Source organism: Dendrobates tinctorius, unplaced genomic scaffold (genome assembly GCF_039654945.1).
Source record: "Dendrobates tinctorius isolate UK_male_01 unplaced genomic scaffold, ASM3965494v1 ptg000231l, whole genome shotgun sequence".
Taxonomy (NCBI): domain Eukaryota; kingdom Metazoa; phylum Chordata; class Amphibia; order Anura; family Dendrobatidae; genus Dendrobates; species Dendrobates tinctorius.
This window is the reverse complement of record NW_027361898.1, coordinates 18,408,578-18,426,884: the sequence shown is the minus strand read 5'-3', so window position 1 is coordinate 18,426,884 and position 18,307 is coordinate 18,408,578. Positions and strand designations below refer to the sequence as shown.

Sequence of the window (18,307 nt, the reverse complement as noted above, 5' to 3'; positions counted from 1 at the left end):
GAGGAGGACCAGTCCTTGTTGGGGAGAGGTCTTACCTTCTCACCTACTTCCAACTTTGACACCTTTTCGGTGGTAAAAGATCTAAATCTGTTTGCTAGATCCTTATTGTTTAAAAGACATTTTTTTAATAATGATCTACACCATCTTTTCCCCACAGAGGAAGAACATGAGGCAATAAGAACTCCTGAGGAACTAGCGGCTGAACATGATGATGATCATGGTAAGATCCCTGCATCCATTCGACCACGTTCGACAAGGTTTCCCCCCCTCACATCGTGTCCAAGCATTGATCTATTTGTACGGGTGGTAACTGAGGATTTTAGAAAAATCCCTAAGTTTGGCAGAGGTGATAATTTGACTGGTGAAGAGAGGATGAGGTTAAATTACCTTAAAAATTTGACGGATGTGGTGTTGAAGCCGGCTGATAAAGGTGGTAATGTGGTGATCTGGCCGACACAAATGTATGAGAGGGAGGTATTTTGGCAGCTGGATAATCCAGTTTGCTATAGAAAACTCACCTATAACCCCCTCTCGGCATTTGTTGCCAAATTAGATACTATTCTTGATAAAGCCATGTCAAATGGCATTATCACCAAACAGCTGGCTTCATCACTCACCGTCAAAGAACCCGCTATTTCTACATTCTACCTCCTGCCCAAAATTCATAAGAACATCAACTGTCCACCCGGTAGACCTATAGTATCGGGGAGGGGGAACTTTCTCGAAAATGTTAATAAATGGATCGACCATCTTCTTCAGCCACTGGTTACCAGTTTACCCTCCTTCCTCAAAGACACAGGTGATCTATTGCGTAAGGTCGACGGACTATGTCTGGAGAGTGATACTCTTCTGGCTTCAGTGGATGTTGAGTCCCTATATACGAGCATTAGACATCTGGATGGCCTGCGGGCAGTCCAGTTTTTTCTTAGTACATCTATGATCCCGTTGGGACTCAGAGACCTCATCCTGGAGCTATTAGAGTTCACTCTCACGCACAATTTTTTTTTTGTGTTTAAGGGGTCGTTCTACCTGCAGCTCCAGGGGACTGCCATGGGGGCGGCCTTCGCGCCATCCTATGCCAATCTCTTCCTGGGGCTGTGGGAGAGGGACCTCTTCCTGTCTGATGGACAGGGGTCGATTGACCGTGTTCCATTTTGGGCGCGCTATATCGACGATATCTTGTTTATCTGGCAGGGTAGTTCCGTCGACCTTATGGAATTTGTGTCTACTTTGAATTTCAATGATTACAACATCAAACTTACCTTGGGATTCAATTAAATCATGGGATTCAATTAAAATTAACTTTCTTGATGTCACTATCAAGAAAGATGCGGATGGGGTTATTCAGACAGATATTTACCGTAAAGAAACAGCCACCAATTCTCTCCTCCATGCCTCCTCTTGCCATCCGCATCATCTCATTAAGGCTATTCCTGTGGGTCAGTTCTTACGGTTACGTCGAATTTGCTCTTCAGATAGTGATTTTCATATGAGAGCTAAGGACTTACAAGCACGATTCTTGTCACGCGGATATAGTAAACGCTGTGTCAAGAAAGCTTATCAACGTGCAAAATATTCGACCCGTAATGATCTTCTCTACAGGAACACCTTATTTAAGAAACGTAAAAATGAGAACACTGTGAGGTTCATTACCTCTTTTCATCCGTTACATGAGATGGTCCGCACGGCAATGAGGAAGGCTGATCCTATCTTAGCTAAAATTATTCCTAAGTTTCCTTCTATTACATTCAGGCGGGCCAGCAATTTACGAGATAGACTTGTGACTAGTCACTATGTCCATCCTCCGGTGCCCACTTTTTTGGATGCGTTTTCAACTGGGCATGGTTGTTCGCCTTGTGGGAGGTGTGTGGCTTGTCCGAACATTGAGCAGTGTAATTCGTTCGTTAACCATGATGGTACAAAAACATTTAAGATCAAGTGTCGGATATCATGCATCTCTCGATACGTGATATACCATGCTACGTGTCCTTGTGGATTAATTTATGTGGGCATGACCACGAGGCAGCTGAAAGTCCGCACAAGGGAACATGTCTTAGGTATACAGGCTGCTTTGTCTTGCACTGATGACTCCCTTTTAAAAACATTGCCTAGACATTTTAAGGAGTTTCACCAGTGCAACTCTGCATCACTTAGGATTCGGGGTATTGATTCTCTTAAAATAAACATAAGGGGTGGTAAATTGTCTGGTCGCCTAGCTCAACTTGAAACTCGGTGGATATGGAGACTGGGCACTATGCATCAAAACGGTCTAAATGAGAACATATCCTTTGCTCCAATTCTATAGTTCCCGCCTGCTGAACATTTGATTTATCACTGTGGCTTTTTAGCTTTTCTATTTTTCTATTTTATTGGTTTTTAATTTTTTCCTTTATAATATCTAGGCACATCTCATTCATTATTGGATTGTTCATCATGCAAATTTTTGGAGGAAGTCTTCAATAGCAAGATGTTGTAATGGATGGAGTAGAATTAATGAAGATTCTTTCAAGTGAAGACACTTGTTCATCTGTGTGGCTGATGCAGTTTGCCGCATGGACGTTTATACCGAGTTCTTTGTGTTATGTGTTTTTGTGTGGTTACATGTACATTTATGTCTATGTACATTTTTTGTTTGTCTATGGTATGCCCCTTTATAGTTGTGTCCCCTTTGGGACATTCATTTTGCCCAGATGTGTACATGCCATGTATGCACATGTAACGGTGTGCGTGACGCACTGTATATGTGCTAGCATGGACATGCCCACTTGGTACATTATTGTGTCACATGTTAGTTTTTGTGATATGCCCCTATTTCCTTTATACATCTTCTAGATAGGCTTCCCATGTATATTTGTTATTATATCTTATGGTGCCCTTTTTTTCCATGCTGACTATATATATTATTATATAGTTATACAGGTGCACTATATTTAGTACACGTCATAAGTATTATCGAGATTAATTTAACTTACTGGTATTGATATATAATGTTGTATGCGGCTGCTATATGGTGTCTTTCACATTGCCACACATCGACTTAGATGTAAAGTGTTTTCCTTTCCACGTTATGTGGACACGTCCGAGCTTTGATTATGAACTCTCCCGCATATGTGTCATTTGATATTTGTTTCATAATTATGTTCCATTACATGTTTTGTATATTTATTGTGTACCCATCCCCTTTTACATTCCCTTTTCCAAAATGGCGGATATTGCACTTCCTGTCATGCGCAAGTGCTGACTGGTCGGCCCGATGGCTGTTCCCTCCCTCTGACGTCTCGGATCACGTGGGGCCCGCGTGTTTCCGTTTCATCTAGAGGGGGGCGCTGCCTCGGACATTACAGCCAGCCGGCGCACCCAATAGCTTTTGATCTGGCACGATATAAACATCACACAGTGACGTTGCCAGCCACGCCCCCCCTGAGGAAGGAGCAGTACGCTCCGAAACGCGCGACGGGGTCCGGCCGCTGTATGGTTTACTCCCATTCTGTCCAGGTAATATTGCAGACCCCTTTTAGGTCTAGTCATTATGAACACTTGTTCCAGATTAGATACTTCTCACTACCAGTAAGTTCTTTGAGTCTCGGTTCACTATGTAGATGTACATCATATTCACCTAATTATGTATGACTCTTATATGAACTCTTTTGCGGTATGACCACATGGGGTTGTTTTCCTGGTAGATGTGGGTGACATACTAGGCCCCCTTTTCAGCCATTTGTGAGTCCTCTCCCCCCTCTTTCATGTACCTATGTCTCATTATATATTATTAATAAAATATTGCATTCTATGTGACATTTTGACTGCTGGCCTTCCTTTTCCTTGCATTTTGACCTTGTGATTGCAGTTGTCTTTACCAATTGTCCTCCATGTATATGTGTAATGGCTTATTCTATCTGCCATGTGATTAATTGAGGCTTTTTTTGGTCCCATACACATTATGTATACCACAATTTTTACTTATTCTTTTTAATTCTATGTAAACTCACCTGACGTGTGGGTTTACGAGCCACAGCGTGTCAATATCTGTAGCGGAGATGCTTGTCTTCTATATGTACTTTCCCTGAATAGATGGTCATTAGATGCGGTAAACCCGCATAGTTCTAAAAGACAAATGCGTATGTAGAGCACAGCATTTTGGAGGCAGCGAAAATAAGCTGCATCCAAAACACTACTATTCCTGATCGTGGGCATGTGCCCTTAGAGGTTAAAAGTGTCAAGTATTATGGCTGCACTTCTTGTTGTGACTGTCACAAATAATTCTACCAGAAAAGAAAGTTACTCACAGGAAATTAGATTTTCTTCATAAAATAAAAGCACCATAAATGAGAGAGAGACAGAGAGAACTTCCCCTTAAAGGGGTTTTCCTAACTTCTGCAGAGGCCATCACTGCTCTGCCTCCCGGCTTCATGCTTGGTAACGAACAGTGTGCTTCTGATGATTGACAGTTCGAAACAGCGGTATGGCTGCCCAACATGTGCATCCGTCAGTGAGAGAGAAGATGCAGCTTTTCCTCTGCAGCATCAAAGGAGCTATAGAATAGAGCTTGTAAGCACACTGTGATCCTTGTCTGGGAGACTGACCACTGCTGTTAGAGTGCAGGGGTGGTCGGTAACCCAGGCAACGAACAGTAGACAAACACAGTATCAGTCTCATCGCTACATTGGATGGCCAGGGAGATCGCAGGGAAGCTGCTGAGCATATGCATCCACCACCGGAGGAGGACCAATATTCCTGCCCCAGGACAAGTCAGCAGGGGGCACTACTACTACAGATGAAAATCTGCACATTATTTCTGATGTATGCACGCTATGAGAACACTTTTCCGGTCCACTATTGAACTGTGAACAATATTAAAGTGAAAACACGGACACTGGCTCATTATTCAGGTCTTTGTACCTTTCAATCTTTGCCTGCCTCTGCATCGCCACTGCAGTCAGATTAGGAGGCACCCCTGCACGGGTACTGCGTACTGGTTCATGTTCTCCTTGAGCGGCTTCTTCCTGTCCAGGGAGGATAAAACTGGAAACTTTGTAGTCATGGCATCTTTTCAGGAAGTCTAGAAAATAGGAGCGAGCAGCCTCCAGGTGCTGTCGTCTATGGCTGAGATCCACCTGCTTCAGGGTCAGAGCTCCAAGAAGAGCGGGCAGCAGAAGATACCGAATATCTGCAGAGGAAATCTCATCCAGATCCTCATTGGAGCTGTAGAAAACAAAGCGGAAGGGAAATATTACCAAATCGTATCCAGGCGTGCCTTGCACCCCGTCACACCGTGCACCGCCATATCGGACAGAGCCAATACCGTGCCCCGCCATGTCATACAGAGCCAATACCGTGCCCCGCCATATCGTACAGGTGCACCGCCATATTGTACAGAGCCAATACCATGCACTGCCATATCGTTGAGCCAATACCGTGCACCGCCATATCGTATAGAGCCAATACCATACACCGCCGTATCGTACAGATCCACCACCGTGCACCGCCATATCGCACAGAGCTAATACCGTGCACTGCCATATCGTATAGAGCCAATACCATACACCGCCGTATCGTACAGATCCACCACCGTGCACCGCCATATCGCACAGAGCTAATACCGTGCCCCGCCATATCGCACAGAGCTAATACCGTGCCCCGCCATATCGCACAGAGCCAATATCGTGCCCCGTCATATCGCACAGGTGCACCGCCATATTGTACAGAGCCAATACCATGCACTGCCATATCGTTGAGCCAATACCGTGCACCGCCATATCGTATAGAGCCAATACCATACACCGCCGTATCATACAGATCCACCACCGTGCACCGCCATATCGCACAGAGCTAATACCGTGCACTGCCATATCGTACAGAGCCAATATCGTGCAGAGCCAATACTATGCACTGCCATATCGTACAGATCCACCACCGTGCACCGCCATATCGCACAGAGCTAATACCGTGCACTGCCATATCGTACAGAGCCAATACTATGCACTGCCATATCGTACAGATCCACCACCGTGCACCGCCATATCGCACAGAGCTAATACCGTGCACTGCCATATCGTACAGAGCCAATATCGTGCAGAGCCAATACTATGCACTGCCATATCGTACAGATCCACCACCGTGCACCGCCATATCGTACAGAGCCAAGATTGTGTATCAGCCGCAGTATGGGAGCCACGGTCTAATAATGGCTCTGCAGCAGGAGGACTTGTATGGCGTCTCTCCAGTTGGGAACATGGAGGCCAGATCTGCTGCTGCACACATACCAATCTGTACAACACAGGGGGGGACACCGCAGCCCGCGTCGCACAGTCGGTGGAGACACCGCGGCCCGCGTCGCACAGTCGGGGGAGACACCGCAGCCCGCGTCGCACAGTCGGGGGAGACACCGCAGCCCGCGTCGCACAGTCGGGGGAGACACCGCAGCCCGCGTCGCACAGTCGGGGGAGACACCGCAGCCCGCGTCGCACAGTCGGGGGAGACACCGCAGCCCGCGTCGCACAGTCGGGGGAGACACCGCGGCCCGCGTCACACAGTCGGGGGAGACACCGCGGCCCGCGTCACACAGTCGGGGGAGACACCGCGGCCCGCGTCGCACAGTCGGGGGAGACACCGCGGCCCGCGTCGCACAGTCGGGGGAGACACCGCGGCCCGCGTCGCACAGTCGGGGGAGACACCGCAGCCCGCGTCGCACAGTCGGGGGAGACACCGCAGCCCGCGTCGCACAGTCGGGGGAGACACCGCAGCCCGCGTCGCACAGTCGGGGGAGACACCGCAGCCCGCGTCGCACAGTCGGGGGAGACACCGCAGCCCGCGTCGCACAGTCGGGGGAGACACCGCAGCCCGCGTCGCACAGTCGGGGGAGACACCGCAGCCCGCGTCGCACAGTCGGGGGAGACACCGCGGCCCGCGTCGCACAGTCGGGGGAGACACCGCGGCCCGCGTCGCACAGTCGGGGGAGACACCGCGGCCCGCGTCGCACAGTCGGGGGAGACACCGCAGCCCGCGTCGCACAGTCGGGGGAGACGCCGCAGCCCGCGTCGCACAGTCGGGGGAGACGCCGCAGCCCGCGTCGCACAGTCGGGGGAGACGCCGCAGCCCGCGTCGCACAGTCGGGAGACGCCGCAGCCCGCGTCGCACAGTCGGGAGACACCGCAGCCCGCGTCGCACAGTCGGGAGACACCGCGGCCCGCGTCGCACAGTCGGGGGAGACACCGCGGCCCGCGTCGCACAGTCGGGGGAGACACCGCAGCCCGCGTCGCACAGTCGGGGGAGACACCGCAGCCCGCGTCGCACAGTCGGGGGAGACACCGCAGCCCGCGTCGCACAGTCGGGGGAGACACCGCAGCCCGCGTCGCACAGTCGGGGGAGACACCGCAGCCCGCGTCGCACAGTCGGGAGACACCGCAGCCCGCGTCGCACAGTCGGGAGACACCGCGGCCCGCGTCGCACAGTCGGGGGAGACACCGCGGCCCGCGTCGAACAGTCGGGGGAGACACCGCGGCCCGCGTCGCACAGTCGGGGGAGACACCGCAGCCCGCGTCGCACAGTCGGGGGAGACACCGCAGCCCGCGTCGCACAGTCGGGGGAGACACCGCAGCCCGCGTCGCACAGTCGGGGGAGACACCGCAGCCCGCGTCGCACAGTCGGGGGAGACACCGCAGCCCGCGTCGCACAGTCGGGGGAGACACCGCAGCCCGCGTCGCACAGTCGGGGGAGACACCGCAGCCCGCGTCACACAGTCGGGAGACACCGCAGCCGCCTCCACCAGTACCTGAAGAGCTGCAGCTCAGTGACCATCCTAGTGGCCTGCTCCAGCAGCCCCAGCCCGCGCTTCACCTTGCCCTGCACCTCCCGCACTCCCGCCGGCTGCCTGCTGTCCTCCACCTCCTCCAAGATCTGCCATCCTTTATCCAACAGCTCTGGCAACTTCGGGTGCTCAGGTTCGGATTCAGCCGCCATGTTTGTTGAACATGTCTGACCTGACTCAGACTCTGCAGCTTCCGTAGTTGGGAAGTGAGGTTACATGGCCGCCATATTGTATGTGCCAGTAGTGCACGTCTGTAAGAATGCGCCATGTTAGATGTGGCAGACGATGTATGTTCTGCTCGTCTGTCGGTAGAGGTCGCTGTATGCTAGATGAGAGAGCGAGAGGTTACCTGCCTATTGCCGGGGCTGGTCGCTGACATTCGGGTCCCCTGACTGCAGGTTGCATTGTTCTACGTGTCAGTCCGCTGCTGTCCTGTCCTCTGGCATGGCGGCTTCTCTTCTCCGCACGTCGGACGATGCTGAAGTTGGTTTCTTATTCGTTCAGTTGCTTATTCGGCTATTTTTTTTCTGTTTTTTTCAGGTTTTTCAATAAAAATAAAACATTCTAATTATATAATAATATTCAATCCTCGTGCATGTCGGCGGAGTGTCTGTCATGATTTGAGTTTATGATTTTTAAGATTTTTGGAAGACATTGCCTTCTCACAACCAGTAGTACCTGAGAGTCCCCATAACCAGTGATACATCAGTGTCCCTATAACCAGTGATACATCAGTGTCCCCATAACCAGTGGTTAGCACTGCAGCCTTGCAGCGCTGGGGTCCTGGGTTCAAATCCCACCAATGACAACATCCGCAAGGAGTTTTTATGTTCTCCCCGTGTTTGCGTGGGTTTCCTGAGTGTCCCCATAACCAGTAATATTTCAGTGTCCCCAACCCCATACCCAATAGTACCTGAGTGTCCCCATAACCAGTAGTACCTCAGTGTCCCCATAACCAGTAATACCTCGGTGTTCCCATACCCAGTGGTACCTGAGTGTCCCCATAACCAGTGATACCTGAGTGTCCCCATAACCAGTAATATTTCAGTGTCCCCAACCCCATACCCAATAGTACCTGAGTGTCCCCATAACCAGTGATACCCGAGTGTTCCCATAACCACTGGCACCTGAGCATCTCCATAACCACTGATACCCGAGTGTCCCCATAACCACTGGTACCCAAGTGTCCCCATAACCAGTGGTACCCGAGTGTCCCCATAACCAGTGATACCCGAGTGTCCCCATAACCAGTGGTACCCGAGTGTCCCGATACCCGAGTGTTCCCATAACCACTGGTACCTGAGCATCTCCATAACCAGTGATACCCGAGTGTCCCCATAACCAGTGATACCCGAGTGTTCCCATAACCACTGGCACCTGAGCATCTCCATAACCACTGATACCTGAGTGTCCCCATAACCACTGGCACCTGAGCATCTCCATAACCACTGATACCTGAGTGTCCCCATAACCAGTGGTACCTGAGCATCTCCATAACCAGTGATACCCGAGTGTCCCCATAACCAGTGATACCCGAGTGTTCCCATAACCACTGGCACCTGAGCATCCCCATAACCACTGGTACCCGAGTGTCCCCATAACCAGTGGTACCTGAGCATCTCCATAACCAGTGATACCCGAGTGTCCCCATAACCAGTGATACCCGAGTGTCCCCATAACATTGAGAGTAAGTCACTGGTGAGAGGGGGCTCCATTGACGCTCATCTAATAGGGTACCAATCTCTGTGGTTAGACCGGGATATGACTGTGTTTTAGTGGAGAGTGAAGGGACAGTGCTTTACAGAATTGGCACATTTGTGATATCAGCACTATATTGTCACTGTGGCTAGTGCTGGTGGCTTATATTTATTAGTATATTCGCCTACCTGCTGTCCACCATTAGTCTTATTACGGCCCACTTTTGCATCTTCACTTTTTCTGCTCCTACCTAATACTTACCAACTTACCATTATATTACATTCTTGTTTTTCACCCAAATGAATCTCTCCTACAGCTAGGTGCAGCAGTGAAGCTAGTGGGCACCAGTCTGCACTTCCGTAAGAGTCAGCCCTATTCCTGGAAACAAATGCCTTCTGTAACCTTCACCATATGCATTCGGTGAAAAGGAAGAATGGTGGCACTCACCCATTGACTTAATTAAAAACTGTCCTTTATTTCATTAAAGGCATCGACAGGAGTGGTGGGCAGGGGGTGTGTGGAGGTGTGAAAACTGGACAACGGCCATTTCACACTTCTACGGGGCCACCTGATAAAGGACTGTTTTTAATGAAGCCAGTGGTGAGTGCCACCTTTCTTCCTTTTTTCTTTTCACCGAATGCATAAGTCTTACCTAGAACCCAGTACTTGGGATGTTAGTTTGTTGAGTGTTGTTTGTTTGTCTTTTTGGTAATTCTATTTTGAAATCTATATGTTGATTGAACTATGGAAAGCTATTCTTTTAATATGGGTTAATACAGTTGTAATTTTAATCTGTAGAGATTCATGTTAGTTATGTAAGTGACGTTAGTCCCGGAACTGCTGTTATTCAATTTTGTTAATAATATGGGTAATGGAATGAATAGCATGGTTTGTATATTGGACAAGCTGGTATATAGCATCATCACATTCCACAGTGCAGTACAAAAGGCATCACTAATGGGAGGAAACTGAAGTACCCAAAGAAAACCCACGAACACATGTTGAGAATATGTAAACTCCTTTAGAACATAGGACTCCAGAGCCATTAGGCTATAGTGCTACTCATTGAGCCTCCATGCTGCCCATAGCTACTGTATGTAGTGACATCTATGGAAGATTATTATGAATGACCTGCTGACTTAGATGCACTGAGTGATTGATCATCTACTATACAAGAGAAATGCATCTATGTACAAATAATACACATGAACCATACATATTAGAGCATGGGGGAGAGGATTCTGGCGCCATATGGCTGCCGAAACAACTGGGCCACCCTTTCTCTCAGCTTCTCGAAAAGTTCTCCCGCAACATCTGGATGTCATCAGCATTAGAGATTTCCTTTAAACAGAGCTTCTCACACTGTCATGCTTCCCCTAGTTTTTGCTAAGTCATATCCAAGGGGGTAGTTTTTGCAGATGTAATAATGAATGGTGCAGTCCTTTATATGGTTGCAGTATTTTCCGCTTTAGCAACGTAATTGACTCATTATATTATACTGAGCGAAGGAGAAATTACGATGCCACCAACCGTTAAAAGGCAGGGTGAGAAAAGAGGTTGCGAAAAGAGGAAAACATTTATTTAGTCTTGAGTTGAGACATCTGTGGGACATTTGTACAAACACATTAATGTCCATACAAATAATACTTTATAAAGTTTCTCCATATAAAATATCCTAAAATGAAATAGCATTCATTCCACCTAGAGACAAAAGTTTTCATCTCCATACAGGATAATAAGACGAATACTGTAGTACCAGTGGACTCGCTTGTCACATTTACGTTGTTGCGACAGTCATGTATGCAGTGTAATGTTTCTCTGGGTTAGGGCATATACCCATATGCGAGAAAAAAAACGGTCCAATTTCCAGGCCGAAAAAACGGATGAGTGGCATGCGAGTGTAATGCAATTTATGTGAGATTTTTACACCAAGCATCCGATTTATAACCGAGTGCATTGCGTTTGCTATCCGATTGCAATGCGATTTTAACATGAGCTTTTACATACAGGAGTTCTCTATGTCATTTACATATCGTTTTTAGAGGAAATATTCATCAAAACATATATATCTACCGTATTTTCCTCTTTGTAAGACGCACTTTTTTTCCCCCAAACTTGGGGGAAAATGGGCGTGCGTCTTACAAAGAGGATATACAATACCGGGTGCAGGCCGCAAGGGTGTCCGGCTGTCCGTCGGCGCTGTGGGTGTCTCCAGGTGCCCAGCCATGTCTCCACGTACCCAGCGGTGTCTCTGGTTCCAATCCCGGGGCTCTGGCGACATTTTGCGACAGGCCAGAGCCCCGGGGCTCCCTCTCGGTTCCCTCTGTTTTGGGCTCTGGCAATATGGCGGCCGCCGCCGGGGGCGGTGCATGCGCTGATGGTGATCTCGGGACAAATCTCGCAGAAATCTCATCTCTTGAGATCTCAGTCCCGAGATCACCATCAGCACATGCGCCGCCCCTGGCGGCGGCCGCCATATTGCCGGAGCCCAAAACAGAGGGAACCGAGAGGGAGCCCCGGGGCTCTGGCCTGTCTCAAAATGTCGCCAGAGCCCCGGGATTGGGACCGGAGACACCGCTGGGCACGTGGAGACACGGCTGGGAACCCGGAGACACCCACAGCGCCGATGGACACCCGGTAAATGTGGGCAGAGCCCCGAGCTGCTGCACAGACCCCCCTGGCAGCAGTACAGCCCCCCTGGCAGCAGCACAAGCCCCCCTGGTAGCAGCATGAGCCCCCCCTGGCAGCAGTACAGCCCCCTGGCAGCAGCGCAAGCCCCCCCTGGTAGCAGCATGAGCCCCCCTGGCAGCAGTACAGCCCCCCCTGGCAGCAGCGCAAGCCCCCCTGGTGGCAGCATGAAGCCCCCCTGGCAGCAGTACAGCCCCCCTGGCAGCAGCATGAGCCCGCCTGGTAGCAGCATGATCCCCCCTGGCAGCAGGACAGACCCCCCCTGGCAGCAGTACAGCCCCCCTGGCAGCAGCGCGAGCCCCCCTGGTAGCAGCACGATCCCCCTGGCAGCACGATGCACATCGGAGCACCTTCTCATCCCTTCCTGCGGCCTGCAGTATCACCCCACTCCTGCTTCCTCCAGCAGCGACCCTGGGACCCCACTTCACCGCAGCCACCACCCCCGGTAAGCAATAAGACACCTGGATTATAAGAGGCACCACCATTTTATTAAAAAAACGTTTTTTTCCATTTTTCTCCTCTAAATTTGTGGTGCGTCTTATAATCCAGAGCGTCTTATAAAACGAAAAATACGGGTATATAGATAGATAGATAGATAGATAGATAGATAGATACACATAGTAAACATATACATATATACAATACCGTTTAAAAGTTTAGGGTTACTTATTTTTGAAAGAAAAGCACAGTTTTTTTCCAATGAAGCTAACATTAAATGATTCAGAAATACACTGTATACATTGTTAATGTAGTAAATGACTATTCTAGCTGCAAACATCTGGTTTGTAATGCAATATTTTCATAGGTGCATAGAGGCCCATTTCCAACAACCATCACTCCAGTTCTTATGGTACTTTGTGTTTGCTAACTGTGTAAGAAGGCTAATGGATGGTTAGAATACCCTTGAAAACCCTTGTGCAAGTATGTTAGCACAGCTGAAAACAGTTTGACTGATTAGAGAAGCTATAACCTGACCTTCCTTTGAGCTAGTTGGGAATCTGGAGCATTACATTTGTTGGTTCCATTAAACTCTCAAAATGGCCAGAAAAAAAGAACTTTCATGTGAAACTTGACAGTTGTGTGCTTGTTCTTAGAAATGAAGGCTATTCCATGCGAGAAATTGCCAAGAAACTGAAGATTTCCTACAATGGTGTGTACTACTCCCTTTAGAGGAGAGCACAAACAGGCTCTAACCAGAGTAGAAAGAGAAGTGGGAGGCCCCGCTGCACAACTGAGCAACAAGACAAGTACATTAGAGTCTGTAGTTTGAGAAATCGATGCCTCACTGGTCCTCAACTGGCAGCTTCATTAAATAGTTCACGCAAAATGCCAGTGTCAACGTCTACAGTGAAGAGGTGACTCCGGGATGCTGGCCTTCAGGGCAAAGTGGCAAAGAAAAAGCCATATATGAGACTGGCTAATAAAAGGAAAAGATTAATATGGGCAAAAGAACACAGACATTGGACAGAGGAAGATTGGAAAAAAGTGTTATGGACAGATGAATCCAAGTTTGAGATGTTTGGATCACACAGAAGAACATTTGTGAGACCCAGAACAACTGAAAATATGCTGGAATAGTGCCTGACGCCATCTGTCAAGCATGGTGGAGGTAATGTATTGGTCTGGGGTTGCTTTGGTGCTGGTGAAGTGGGAGATTTGTACAAGGTAAAAGGGATTTTGAATAAGGAAGGCTATCACTCCATTTTGCAACGCCATGCCATACTCTGTGGGCAGTACTTGATTGGAGCCAATTTCATCCTACAACAAGACAATGACCCAAAGCACACCTCCAAATTATGCAAGATCTATTTAGGGAAGAAGCAGGCAGCTGCTGGTATCCTATCTGTAATGGAGTGGCCAGCGCAGTCACCAGATCTCAACCCCATTGAGCTGTTGTGGGAGCAGCTTGACCGTATGGGACGCAAAAAGTGCCCATCAAGCCAAACCAACTTGTGGGAGGGGCTTCTGGAAGCATGGGGTGAAATTTCTTCAGATTACCTCAGCAAATTAACTGCTGGAATGCCAAAGGTCTGCAATGCTGACACCAATTCTTGCACTTAGCCTTGCTTTTCCCACTTGCTTTTTAGCGGTGGCAAGTGGCGTAATAGTTGGGGGGGTTGATGTCATCTTTGTGACATCAAGCCCCAAGGTTAGTAATGGAGAGGCATCAATAAGACGCCCCTATTACTAACCTCATAGTCAAATTGTAAATAAAACACAGACACCCAAAGGTGACTATTACCCCACTTGCCACCGCTACAGGGCAAGTGGGAAGAACAAGGCTAAGGGCCAGAATTGGCGCATCTTAGAGATGCACCTTTTCTGGGGCGGCTGAGAGCTGATGTTTTTATCCAGGGGGGACAGTATCCATGGCCCCTTCCTAGGCTATTAATATCTGCCCGCAGCTGTCTGCATAGCCTTTGCAGGCTATTAATTATAGGGGGACCCCACATCTTTTTTGGGGATCCCCCATTTTAATAGCCAGGAAAGACTAAGTATACAACTGTGAGCTGATATTAATAGCCTGGGAAGCTCCATGGGTATTACCCCCTTCCCAGGCTATAAACATTGGCCCCCAGCAAGGCTGGCTGGAATTAGGCAGGTTAATCTTTGCGAAGGACATATGAATCAAGCCACATACAAGGTTATCCTGGAAAAACAGTTGATTCCTTCTGCTCAGGCAATGTTCCCCAACTCTGAGGACCGGTTTTTCCAGCAGGACAATGCGCCATGCCACACAGCTAGGTCAATCAATGTGGATGAAGGACCACCACATCAATCCCTGTCATGGCAGCCCAATCTCCAAACCTGGACAACATTGAAAACCTCTGGAATGTAATTAAGAGGAAGATGGATAGTCACAAGCCATCAAACAAAGAATAACTGCTTACATTTTTGTACCAGGAGCACCAAAAGCAGTGTGAAAGACTGGTGGAAAGCATGCCAAGAGGCATGAAAGCTGTGATTAAAAATCATGGTTATTCCACAAAATATTGATTTCTGAACTCTTCCTGAGTGAAAACATTAATATTGTTGTTTCTACATGATTATGAACGTATTTTCTTAGCATTATTTGAGGTCTTCAAGCACTGTTTTTTTTTTTGTTCTTTTGACCATTTCTCATTTTCTGAAAATAAATACAAAATTCAGTGCTTGGAAATTCGGAGACATGTTGTCAGTAGTTTATAGAATAAAAGAACAATTTACATTTTACTCTTAGAACCTGCTAGTTTTTCATCTGCACATAGAAAGATACTAAAGTCACATTGCCCCTCCATGACAACAAATCATCACAATGCTCTGTCTCCAAAATAGTCAAGTGCTGCTAAGAAACTTTCTCTGAATTGTGGGTACCACAATGCTTTATGGAGGAAGGATGCAGATTGCCTGCAAGGCCTTTATTGATTGTCAGTAATTTCTCTGTACCACCATATAAGCTCCACGCACAGCGTGTGTCTTGTTTGTAAGTCAAAATAAAGAGATCATCCTGCATTGTGTCATAAAGAAGAGTTATCTTCTTAGGGAAAACTTTTTGCAATATATTAAATTTGTTTAAAAAACCAAACTGTGCTTTACTAAGGGTACCGTTACACTTAGCGATGCACCAGCGATCCCGACAACGATACGACCCGGTCAGGATTGCTGGTGCATTGCTAAATGGTCGCTAGTGAGCTGCCACACAGGCAGATCTCACAGTGATGCAGCAGCGGTCGGCGGTCGCTACTTACCTGTCAGACGAGGCGATCCTGACGTCCTCCCGCCCGGCTCCACGCGTCGCTCGTCTCTCCACAGCAGGAAGTGATCGACGAGAAACGGCCCAGGACGATCTCGCGCAATCAGCGACAGACAGCGGGGGAGCCGGTCGGAGGTAAGTATCAGACATAGCGATATTGTTGCTGCTGCGTCACAAAATCAATGACGTTATAGCGATATTGCTAGCGATATCGCTATGTGTGAAGCCCCCTTTACCCAACTGTGCTTTACTTACCCATTTTATAGCCTCAAATGTCAATTAAGACTGCAATCATTATAATTTTACATCTTACAGTCAGTACTGTTTACATCAACATATTTATGGGCTGTAGAAATATCACTTAAAGAGGACCTGTTATTTGCTCAAAAAAATCCAATGAAATAACCTGATTCTGCCGCTCTTTTCCGTTTCGAGCTGAGTTGCTACTTTGCTGAGCTACTAATGTTCCAGCAGCACGGTGGCTCAGTGGTTAGCACTGCAGCGCTGGGGTCCTGGGTTTAAATCCCACCAAGGACAACATCTGCAAGGAGTTTGTATGTTCTCCCCGTGTTTGTGTGGGTTTCCTATGGGTTCTCCGGTTTCCTCCCACATTCTAAAGACATACCGATAAGGAATTTAGATTGTGAGCTGAACAAATGCCAAGTTGGACTGCAAGCTGGGACAATAGTGTGTGTGAAAGGCAAAAAAAGGGGCAGCTTAGGGATTTTCACAACTAAGTGACAGGTCCTGTTTAAACCCTAATAATTAGGCCAGGGTCTCACAAACATATAAATTGGACAAGTGCTATCCAATTTTTTATCGGATCGCACTCGGACAAATGTTATTCAATGGGTCAGTGCTGATTACCGATTTTTTTTCTCAGAGAGATTTGGTCTGTAAAACAAAACAAAAAAATCGCAGCATGTAAGTCTATGGGTGCATGGAAAACATCAGACTGCACTCAGATGACATCTGAGTGCAGTCAAATTTCCGTGGATTCACGTAATAGAGAAAATTGAGAACTTTTGCTCTCCATATGCTCCTCACAGTGTGCTATGGTTCTCTCATCCAAGAGTATCGGAGCACACTATGATTATACGCAGATAAGCATTTGATCTAAGTGTCACTAGGATAATCAACCCAATTCTCTCGGATGAGACAAGGCGGCCATCAGGGAATTACTGCCCTGACTGGCATATAGGGCCCAATCAGCAGAGGGGGCCCCGCATTGGGCCCCGTCATTTCTGCTCCGTGCCCCAGCGGCAGGATTCTGCCGGTGCAGTAACTCGCATGGCAACAGTTGAAGCCATCAGCCAATCAGAGGCTGCCAGCTGACATCTGCACGCACGTCACCGGCGTATGACGTCATTGTCATTCGCCGGCAAGTGCGCGCTTGAAACGCCAGGAGGGATCATCGCCGCAGGAGCACGGCCAGGTAAGGAGAAAGTTTTTTTTTGTTTTTAAAGCGGCAAGCCACAATATGTTTCACCTGCAAGATGGAGACAAGGGGCAAAATGGATATAGAGACTCAGGAGGGCACTACTCAATAAAAATTGCGGATCCATCAGCTGTCAGTATAAACAGAAACTATGAAGTAAATAGAAAAAAGCTACTGACAAAAATTGCAGGGATCACTGCGAAAATACAGAAATTTTTTATTGGTAACAGAAGGACAAACAACCATATAAAAACATTTAAAAGTCATACAATGACATGAAACAAGCACAAGGGCTCAAGATAGATGTGGGCTCTATCTTGAGCCCTTGTGCTTGTTTCATGTCATTGTATGACTTTTAAATGTTTTTATATGGTTGTTTGTCCTGTTACCAATAAAAAATTTCTGTATTTTTGTGAGTAGCTTTTCTCTATTTACTTCAAGGGGCAGAATGGAGACACGGGGGCAGGATGGGAGACTCGGGGGCAGGATGGAGACACGTGTCAGAATGGAGACATGGCAGGATGGGAGACATGGGCAGGATGGGAGACGGGGCAGAATGGAGACACGGGGGCAGGATGGGAGACACGGCAGAATGGAGACAGATGGAAGAATGGAGACATGGCAGGATTGGAGACACAGGGGGCAGGATGGAGACACGGGGCAGGATGGAGACAGATGGGGCAGGATCATGGGGCTGGATGGAGACACATGGTGCAGGATCAGGGTACAGGATGGATTCGATAGAGACAGATGGGGCAGGATGGGGAGATCATTTGGGGCAGGATGGGACATCAAATGGGTACAGAATGGATACTCATGAGGGCAGGATGGGAGAACATACAGTTGTGGCCAAAAGTATTGACACCCCTGCAATTCTGTCAGATAATACTCAGTTTCTTCCTGAAAATGATTGCAAACACAAATTCTTTGGTATTATTATCTT

The 18,307-nt window shown here is 48.2% G+C and overlaps 1 protein-coding gene across 1 annotated transcript in view; it reads right to left on the bottom strand.

Annotated features, from left to right (window-relative positions):
• Positions 1-8,042, bottom strand: part of IGBP1 (immunoglobulin binding protein 1) — a 29,394-nt gene extending 21,352 nt beyond the window's left edge. The window contains exons 1-2 of the mRNA XM_073556117.1: positions 7,772-8,042; positions 4,900-5,202 (exon numbers count right to left, since the gene is read on the bottom strand). Of these exons, the coding sequence (XP_073412218.1) occupies positions 4,900-5,202; positions 7,772-7,959 (491 nt within the window). The 5' untranslated portion in view covers positions 7,960-8,042. The remainder of the gene's footprint in view (positions 1-4,899; positions 5,203-7,771) is intronic.
• Between the last annotated feature and the right edge of the window lie 10,265 nt (positions 8,043-18,307).